We start from the raw sequence: 9,959 nt of genomic DNA, 5'->3' as shown, positions 1-9,959 counted from the left end.
AATCATAAATAGGTCAGGAGCAAAAATTCTGGCTGCCAGCCGTGTGGGAGTGAAACAGAGGTCGGTGCCTCCCAAAGCTTGTATCCAGGTTAGCTCAAATATACAGTGACAGATGAGTGCACACAGCTCCCAAACTGGGGGTGCAGCTCCCAAACACTGTTTGCCCTATCTGCCTGTTGCTGAGTTTGACCTGCTTTAAACTATTATCCTTCTAATTAAGTACGTGCAGTCTGTGTGTTGGCTTTCAAGGCACCCATCTGTACAGAGCCGATCTGCTTGCTCCCCTCTGAGGATCCTTCCCTCCCCATCCGCGTTGTTGGGGGATTACAGCAGCGCCGGCCCCATACACAAACGCAGCTGGTTCCGTTTGGTCAGCCTGAGCCTTGCTGTGAAACCACGACAAGAATTCCAGTAAGTTGGCAACACCGAAACACAAAGAAAACAACAATAGGAAAAGTCCTTCCGTGCAGAAAGGAATGTTTCAAGCACTGTTCTCCTACAGTGAAAGGAGAGAGGGAGGGAGGCAGGCAGGGAGGGAGGAGAGAGATTTGAAGAGGGCAGGTTTCCACCCCCCTCCATCCCCCGGCAGCTCTGGATCTTGTGATGGAGAGATCTTATCCTCTCTTTGTGATTCAGAGGTGCCAGGAAGCTAATTGAATATTCTGATCTGCCCCCAATGTTTCTTGTGGCTTGACCCCGGTGCTGTGTCGTACCACTACACCAAACAGCCCTGAACCTGCATAAATCACAACCTAGAAAAAGCTCCACATCTCCCCCTTCTCCCCCCCCCACCCCGCCCCCCTTTTCTATTTTGATAGATAGAAAACCTTTACGGAAAGATTTAGGAGGATTAGCGTACTATAGAACCTGGAGAAATCTACTAGTAAGCAACAATATGTTCCTAAGCAACTTTTTCGAGAATAATACAGGCACTTCTACACCTTTATAGAAATTGCAGTCCATGGTGAAAAGAATTAATGCTTTGAAGTATCTCAAGTTCTGTTGCAGCATCAGCAACATCCACTCCAGTATAAGGAACTTGGTATGAAGCTAATGTGATCAATATAAGGAATTTATAATAGTGGTATCATTAATATTAATCTAACAAAGGTTCTTGCAAGACAGATAGACCCATATTCCTCCCATGATATGTACTGTTCAGTAGTCATTCGCACGGTTATGTATGTGTGCGCACACAGAGAAAGGAACAACTTGGCATAAACTAAATTTTCTAAATGGAAGATAATTTCCAACTTATATAAAACAAAATAATTTAACTTCACACAGCTTATGTATGATGCTTTTGATCCTCTAAGAAAAGCCTCAAAAATGTTTGCCCTTTTCCCCAAGACTACATTCCAGCATGAAGTATTAGGGAATTTTATCTTTCCCTCATGTTACTATGCACTGTTCTACACTTGTTAGCAGCTATATGATTCCTGAAATGGCAGCAGTAAAATACAGGCGGACATTTCACGTGTGCTGCACACACTGTTGAAGAGCTGGAGCCAAAGTAAGGTGGCTCCAGCTCATATCTTAAACTTTCAGAGCCAAAACACTTAACTAAACTGGTTTTATCTGCTAAAAAGAGAGTGAAGTTTCATCCCTACACTTTGTCACTCACAATATTTATGTGAGGAATAATAATAAAAAAGTTCAAAGCTTTATCCCCTGCATAAATAGTGGGAATTGTGACATTTTTCAAAGTTGACAAAATAGCTTGTTTGGGCCATGCCTTTGGGACAGTAGAACCTGGGACATACTTCACTTGCAATCTGAAATTCCCCTCATCTACTCCAGATCCGTCCTGGAGCACCAGCAGCCCCTCATCCAAAGCCTGCGAAGTGCGGGTCCTTGGAAGCATCTCGCCTGTCCTGCAAAGCGTGGAAGGAGGGGCAGCGCAGGGCCTGGAGCTGTGCCTGATTCCCTCATGCTAGTTCCGGGGCCGCCGGGTATAAAGAGCTTTATGCAATGTCTGGAGGGTGGGAGTTGATAGAAAACGCGATGTCTCAACAGGCGAACACGCCTTTCTTCTGCTACTAGCGGGATAAGAAAAAGTCACCGGGCTCCTTGTGCTACTGCTCTGCACCGACCCCGGAGTCGAGGAGCCAGCTTCTGAGGGAGCTGGAGCATCCCAGCCCAGATGGGACCTCACCATCGGATGGATGGAAGAGAAGCAACTGCTTGCAAACTGCTCATATTATTCACTGCATGCATAATGCAGGGCAGTTGCCAAGGTAAGCGCTATGCTCCAGCCTCTCCGGAATGGGATTTGCACCGCAAGGAGCACATCCCTGTCCGGGGAACTTCTATGAGAAAAAGACCACAGTGCCTGAAAGTAGAGGGTTAACGGGAGCCGATTCAGAGTTCTTTCTGATAGTTAGGGGACAGTTGGCTCTTTCTAGGAGTCATTTGATGGATACGACCTCTGTTGTGGAAAAGGAAGTAGCACCTCAGAAACACCACAAACACCACCGGCTCTTTAGCTTCACTTCATCTGGGTTATAAATTATCCTGGCATGTTATTTATGATTGTTTTTCCGGTTTGTACAAACTTTTTTTTTTTTTTTTTTTTTTTTTTGTTCAAGACAGCAACACACAAATGTTGCTAACTTTGGAGGGATAGATTGGGCTTTGCACCTCCACAGTCTGAACTCGCAGTTTTAGAGAGGTGCAAGTGGGCAGCCTTCCCTATAGCGAGTTCTGCTTGCTCGCTGTAGGTAAGGGTAAGGTGGGGAAAAAAAACCCCAACGCTCATCCCTGAATTTTTGCATTTTTTTTTTTTCCTTCCTATCTTTGTACCCTTCTTGCTACTGAAGTGTGGGTGGTTTTACAGAGCAGAGTTCACCTGCATTCCACGAGCAGGTTCGGTGACCACTGAAATTGTACCTGTGGTTGTTTTTGCTGAGCAGGGGACCCGCTACGGCTCTTGCACCTGGACAGGTTGTGCCTGAGGGGTGTTGTGCGTGGACAGCCTGGCGTACGTGTGCTGTATGCAGGCATTTACTGAAGGCTGTAAGAAAGAAGCAGATGCTTAGTCTGGAGCACAATAAGCTCCCCTCAGTCGGTCTCAGCCGCAGATTTGAAGTTGAGGGAGGCAGAACTTTCTCCCTGGGCTTTGCTGTTGCCAGGCGACACCGGGAGCATGTGACTGGCGAGCGGGCCGGGCTAATCCGGCTGCGAGGGATGGAGCTGCCGTGTCCCCAGTCCTTTCCTCTGACTGGAGCCCCTCTCCCTCTGTCTCCCCTTCTCCAAGCAGTTTAATTTGCCCTGCAGTGAAAACGAAGGCCGTCCTGTTGGAGCAAGAGTGGCTGAAGTCTGTTTCTTCGGGCCCGCGTGTTGACCTGGCAGGCCCGCGGGCAGTGTGTGTCTGTGTATTACGTGTGTGTTCAAATGGTTAATCTGCTTTCTTTGCTCAACTCTTAGTTTAAGCTCCTTAGACAGAATCAAGTAAGTAATTATACAGCAACTGCTGCTAACGGCTTCCACTTAAGAGCAGGGAAATAGGAGATAGCTAATGTGCAGCAGGAGACCTGCAAAAGCTCAAGCCAAGGAGGTCACACTGGGCAGAGTTAATCCTCAACGCTGTTATTTTACATTGGATAGAATGGGAGCAGCAGTGCTGTTCTAAAAGTTTATTTCTTTTCTATACAGTCTCTTTTAACTGCTTATGCCATGCCCACTAAATGAAATGGTAGAATTAGTGAGGGAAGCTTTGAACTACCATCCACAGGCAATAGAAATACAGGGTTTTTAAAATTCTGATGGTCCTGCCCACCCTTCCCCTTCAGAGCAGAATAACTGTGCAGATGAAACAGTATTGTTCAAGTAACAGTTAACTGATATTAGTAAAATTTCTGGATAGCAATTTTGGCTACACCATGATTATTATTGTGAAATACTTGGTATCCTTAAGTTCCAGCTCCTTGAATTTTGAGATCATTTCAGACTCTCAAAAAACCCCCAAAACCAACAACAAAAAAACCAAAACAAAACCCAAACAACATAAAAGCCCACACTGAGAATAATGAAATTAATTCCAGGCTCAGAAAGCAAATGGTGAATATTTTATTATTTCACCTAATCTTTAGTATTTTCAAAGGTGCTTTCATGAAATTTTTGAAGGTTTTGTTGGCAACACCTGAGTGCTTGCAGTATATGCTGGATGTCTCTTGAAATATTTTTACCTGAGCACTTGCTCACATAATAATACCAGGATTCTTCCCCAGTCTGTCCAATTCTGGATTTACCGGATTTAAAGATAGCACTTATAAACTGGATAAAAATACTGCCTCTTATAATTACCAGCAGAAATTACAAGTAGTTGAGCCAGCAGTTGGCTCTTCAAACTTTACTCGATAAGCCTTGATGCCTGTAGGGTAACTGTTACCAGAAAAAACTGCAGCTGGAATCTAAAAAACTATCTAAGTGAAGGTGTTGTCAGGAAGGAGCATCACGGGACTACTGTTAATGTTTGTTCTGAATTCCTCAAAGTGCTTCAAGCTCAAACTAGAGACACTGGATGGATCTTATATTCTCAGCAGTTTTGCAGAGGCAAATGAGATCACTTAGGGGCAACTTCACATTTGAACAGTGAGTTCTTCATTGTTACTGTAGAGCATACCAGATCTACATACTTGTATAGTATTCCATAAAGTATCTTTTATCAGGCTCATCCTATCTAACATGGAAGATCCGCTCTACTTTTTTTGATGAGGGTGTAGTGTCTGAGGCTTGTTTGAATTTCTTTTCCTTTTCTTAAGGGTTTGGAACCAGAGGAACCCCTGTCTTTCTGGTGCATATTCTGTAGGATCTTTTTGTTTCTTTATCACTCTTCATGGATGGAATCAAAGATGACAAATTCCCATTTCTGTGAATTATGCTAGATCAATAAATGCTTAGCCAGACTTTATTTTCCTTGCTGAAAATCACAATTTGTATAAAATTTATACAATTTGTATAAAATTTTTAATCCTGTGACATGCAAGCATCTCCAAGAATGTGTTTTCTGGATATATGCTAATTTTTAAATTTTTTTTACTCTGTATTACAGAATTAAGAAGCTAGAATGTCACATCTAGGTTGACTTCTAGTGTTGTTTGCTCCTCTTTTCAGTAAGTCATAGTTTATGACTTTTTTTAAAGTTTCTGTTGTTGATCTCAAGATCAGAATTAATTTAAATTTTCATTTTTTTATTTTATTTAGGAAAGGTGATTATCCTGTGTGATTATAAAATCATGTTTTGTAAAGAAACTTTTCTGTAATACAAAAGTTAATGCATCAAATTTATTTACATCCCAAATCTGTTAAATGAGAAATCATCAGCTTAAACGCATCCCAGGCAGGTATGACTGAAATCTGTTACCTTTATAAGGTCTCTTATCAGTCTGAGAAAGAAGGATATTCTAAGAATTAATCTATATGCTGTGATAGCATATCTCAGAAATCACAATGATCATTTGCATAGAGTAAGGCCAGTAATGAATAGGTACAGTAAGACCAAGTAGAGAAGGGCTACAGCAGCTCTTTCCAGAATGGCATTGAGAAACATGTTTTTCCATCAAGCATTGTTATCTACAAATGAATAATTCAGTATTTTCTAGGCATTGCCTTCACTCAAATCTATTTAATCTGTCTGTATAGTGACATTGCTGTAGGCAACAGGCCAGAGTCAATAGTCATACTCCCTTGTATGTGCATGCTTAAATGACAGAGAAGCCCATCTGCAAGATTACCCCCCTGTCAAGACCTAACGTTTGAAGATCTTTAGGGAGGCTTTCCTTTGGGACTGAGAGTTTGGGAGTAATGAGAAGGGAGAAAGGATGGCAAAGAAAATGACTATACCAATGCTATCCTAATGTACAATTTATAGGTGTTGTGCATGACCTATGGGGCTGCAGTGTTCATAATCCTGCACTTGTATAATTTTCTTGGTTTCTCTTGGAGGTGTACTCACACAAGATCAAGAGCAAAAATCCCACTGAGTCTCCATCAGCCTGGCACTCAACTAGTTACTTTCCCAAGGGCTGACAATTTAAAAGTGCCTATCAGTGTAACACATTGTAATCTCACATTTTAATTAACGAGTGGTATGTGTGTGCACTGACAGTAGTTTTTGAGGGGTTTTTTTTGTATGGTTCTTTTAAATGAGTAGCCCTCTTTTAATACATCTCTTGAATTTTCTTAATAATTTACTCTTTTCCTGTATTCTGTTCAGCAAAGCATATCAGGAATTTGCAGAGTAATCAGCTAAAACAAAGAACAGTACAAACCCCAGAATTTTAGTTAAAAATTGAAAGCAGTAATTGGAAGACACCTGGTTAGATTTAGGTTCTAAGCCAAATGCTAGAATTACAGTAAATAATTAAACTACAGGAGTCAAGACAAATAGAGGCAAAGCATCTAAGGAGATTTCAACTAAGATAAATGTGTGATGTATGCAGTGCTTCTATTTTACTGTAAGACAAACCAGAACTTTCATGTATTGAGCTGATTGGAAATCTGAGCAATGAAATCCTACTTTAATCCAGATTTACTTTCAGTATGTTTTGCAGGAAATAAGCAAAGATTCATCTGGGGGAAAGGTAGAATGCAATTTCATTAAAGCCTTTTGATGCTTTTCCTTTTGGGCTTCCTGGACTGACATGAAATAAATCACACTGTTTGGAGCCTTTCCCCCTCCATATGCCTTCTTGCATCATTAGATTATTGCCAGATCAAAGCCCAGTGGTATTATTTATAACTTCTCAATATTTAGCACTGAATCTGGAGATTCTTCGAGATATTTTTGAAATCCGAATACTTTTATTTTTAGTTGTGCAGTACACAGGCACATTGTAGATGCACTTCATTTTCTCTTGATGAATATTGTATCAAATGCCACTCAGTCTTCCTACAGTACTTATTTTTAGATCTGAAAAACCCATTGTACTATCACTTTTTTAAGGAGGAGTTTATAATTGTTTCTTCTCTTTCAGAGTTTAAAAAGTGCTGGAATCATATAGCACTTTGGGTATTTCAAAGGAAATTACACTTGCTAGAAGTTGTCATTGTTGAAAAACATTAAAGGTCCCTTCTAATTAATGATCTACAGGTTGACAGCTATTTAAAGAGAAGTTGATGTTTTTATTCCACTGTGGCTAATTAGTGATGATAATCAGATAATTTGTCAGCTTCTTTTTAATAGCTTACACTGAATGTGGCAAAAAAAGGAAAGAGCAGTTTTTCAACTTACTTAAAACTAAAGTGCTGCTTTACATAATTTGATAATATACTTCATTCTTAAAGATACTTTGAGCTGTTTCTAGATGAAGGAATAGCAAAGGTTTCTTTGGAGTCGACCCAGTGAAACTCCATTGATTTCAAAGAAATTACCCTGAAGTTGTATTCATCTAAGAGATGGAATTTAGGATTCAGTGAAGAGTAAACATCTCTTTTAATGGATTACTATTGTGCGAGGTACATATTGAAGTCCACTTTCTTATAATAATGTTAATTTTGTTAACTACTTTTTGCTTTCTTAACTCAGCACACTTTTAGAGCACTTAAAAAAATGTAGTCTAATGAATAAGCATAGAAATGTTTAGCGGAATGGGTAGCCTTTAGCAAATTCCATAAGCTTTTACTGTTGGTTTCAATGCTTTTAATGTTTTCTTTGTTTTGCAGTGCTTAAAGTGGATTAGAGATCTGAGGATCACTGTTACAAGTTTTGTTTTGGATTAATGAAATGACATATAAAAGTTGACTGGAATTGTTCTACTTTTACGACCTATTATGTTTTATGCTGTGAACATGAATAAGTTATCTTTGTTTTAAAATCAAGAAGCCAGATCTTCAGCAAAAGAGCACTGTTTACAGCAGCAGTATGTCTGCCCAATTATTTTCTTGCACAAGCAGGTCATGATACTATGCCCTGCTGAGTGAAGTCAAAGAATAGGGACCATTAGGGACTCCCTTTGATGGGGATTGCAGGCTGATGCTATCCCCCTGAGCAAGAGGGATGAGGGTTTTAGTTGTGTTCTGTGGCATATCTAAAAAAACACAAAAGGCATGGTCCACAAGACATCCCAGGAACTGAAATTCTCACTGATACATTTAGAATCTAGGTAATAGGTTTTATCTTTGGAAACCACTGTGCTCATTATCAATTCAGGTAAAGATACCACAGAGGTTGTAGTTTCATTTGAGGAAGTACAGGGTCTGCAGAAGGGAGTGAGTATGTGTGTGTGAACTGTCCTCCCCAGGTGAGCCCAGAAGCATCAAGTTTACTTTGTAAAGTTCACCTCATTCAACGCAAGTGGGACTGTTTGTCATACCTTGTCATCTACAGGTACAGTTTCATGAGCCAAGTGACCAGTCCATTGTTGCTGGAAGCAGGAGGTCCCTGTCTTTCCTTTCTCCTCCAGTGTCTCATTCAAATGTTGCTGCAAGCCTTGAGTTCTTGCAGCTTGCTTTGTGCTAGCACCACTGCTCATCAGATCTCTCTGTGAGCAGCCTTTGCTTACAAACCTGGAGAAGTGAACCAGGCCTAGGGAATGAGATGTTTTCCTGCTTGCTTTAGTGATTTAGAGCAGCATGCAGAAAGGTCTGGTGGTTACTGGAGTTTGGAAAAGAAAGTGAATCTTGGCATCTAGTGGGAGAAACAATGGAACTGGAAAGAGGGAGAGAAAGAGAGACCTCCTTTACTTCTGGTAAGTCAGTGAGCAGGCTCGGCTCACCATACAGCCACTGCTAAGAACACACAGGAAATGCTTGGCTGTCATGCTGGTTACAAGAGTGGTCCCACCAAGGCTATAGGGAGCTGGCATTAGCATTGCAGGAAACTCTTTTGTAAAATTGTGTAGTGTAAACAGATGGCTTGACTTGAATGAGACTGCTCACGTGTGTGCTTTTGAGCAGGGTTGTAGATTTGTTCTCAACCTGCAATGCAATAAATGAGTTGGGTGATCACCAAACACATGGAATGCTGCTGCAGGTTTTGCTGGCCTTCTAGCTGTATTAATAGAAGTAACTTTTACTGCTGCAAAGTCTAATAGGTTTTTAAACCATTTAATATGAAAAAACCTCCAGTTTGTGTCTGAAATGAGTGACAAAATTTGTCATGTCTTCAGTATGACTATATGAGCTGGTTTTATTAGGTTTTCAGTTTTTACTGAAAATAAAACAGAATACACACTAATGGGTCACTGGAAATTATTTTTTTCTCCCTAGTAGTCTGTAAAAACAGCATAGTACTAAAATTCCTTTTGTTACTTCCACAACAGGAAAGGTATTTAGTGGAGTGATTAAACTGTGACTGCTTCAGTTGTTAATCCCAGCCTTGACAAATTTCTGGCTGAACCAACAGGAAATCTGAACAGAGCCTCAGACATAGCTCATTTGTGAGAGAAAGACCCAAATTATCACCCAGTTAAGGGAAAATCTTGGTCCTTAAACATTCTGTGTGGAGATACTGACTCTGTAGCTAGCAATTTACCAGGTGTGGTTGCAGTCTTCTTCCTAGCAGGCATTTTGAAAGACAGAAGGGAAGCATTGCTATGTGGAGGGAATTATGCTTTCAGGGTTGCAAATCTGTAGGCAGAGGCCTATAGCTCTGTCAGCAATGATGGCCAGGTTGTGGATGATGTCTACCTGGACTTTAGTAAAGACTTTGATACTGTCTCCCACAACATTCCCCTACAGAACCTGGCAGCTCATGGCACAGACAGGTGAACTCTGCTGAATGAAAAACCGTCTGCATGGCTGGGCCCAGGGAGCTGTAGTGAGTGGAGTTAAATCCAGTTGGCAGCTGGTACCAGTGCTGTTCCCTAGGGCTCAGTTTTGGGGCCAATCTTGTTCAATGTCTTCACCAAGGATCTAGATGAGGGAATTGAGGGCTCCCTCGGCAGGTTTGCAGATGACACCAAGTTGGGTGGGAGTGTTGGTGTGCTTGAGGGTAGGAGGGCTCTGCAGAGGGACCT

General features: G+C 41.2%; 1 protein-coding gene across 1 annotated transcript in view; it reads left to right on the top strand.

Moving 5' to 3' along the window:
* The first annotated feature begins 2,143 nt into the window (after positions 1-2,143).
* The window catches only part of LRP2 (LDL receptor related protein 2), a 122,659-nt gene continuing 114,843 nt past the window's right edge, over positions 2,144-9,959 (top strand). The window contains exon 1 of the mRNA XM_030454023.1: positions 2,144-2,237. Coding sequence (XP_030309883.1) covers positions 2,144-2,237 — 94 coding nt within the window. The remainder of the gene's footprint in view (positions 2,238-9,959) is intronic.

This window comes from Calypte anna, chromosome 7, assembly GCF_003957555.1.
Source record: "Calypte anna isolate BGI_N300 chromosome 7, bCalAnn1_v1.p, whole genome shotgun sequence".
NCBI classification, from domain to species: Eukaryota; Metazoa; Chordata; class Aves; order Apodiformes; family Trochilidae; genus Calypte; species Calypte anna.
This window is presented reverse-complemented; position numbering and strand designations above follow the sequence as displayed.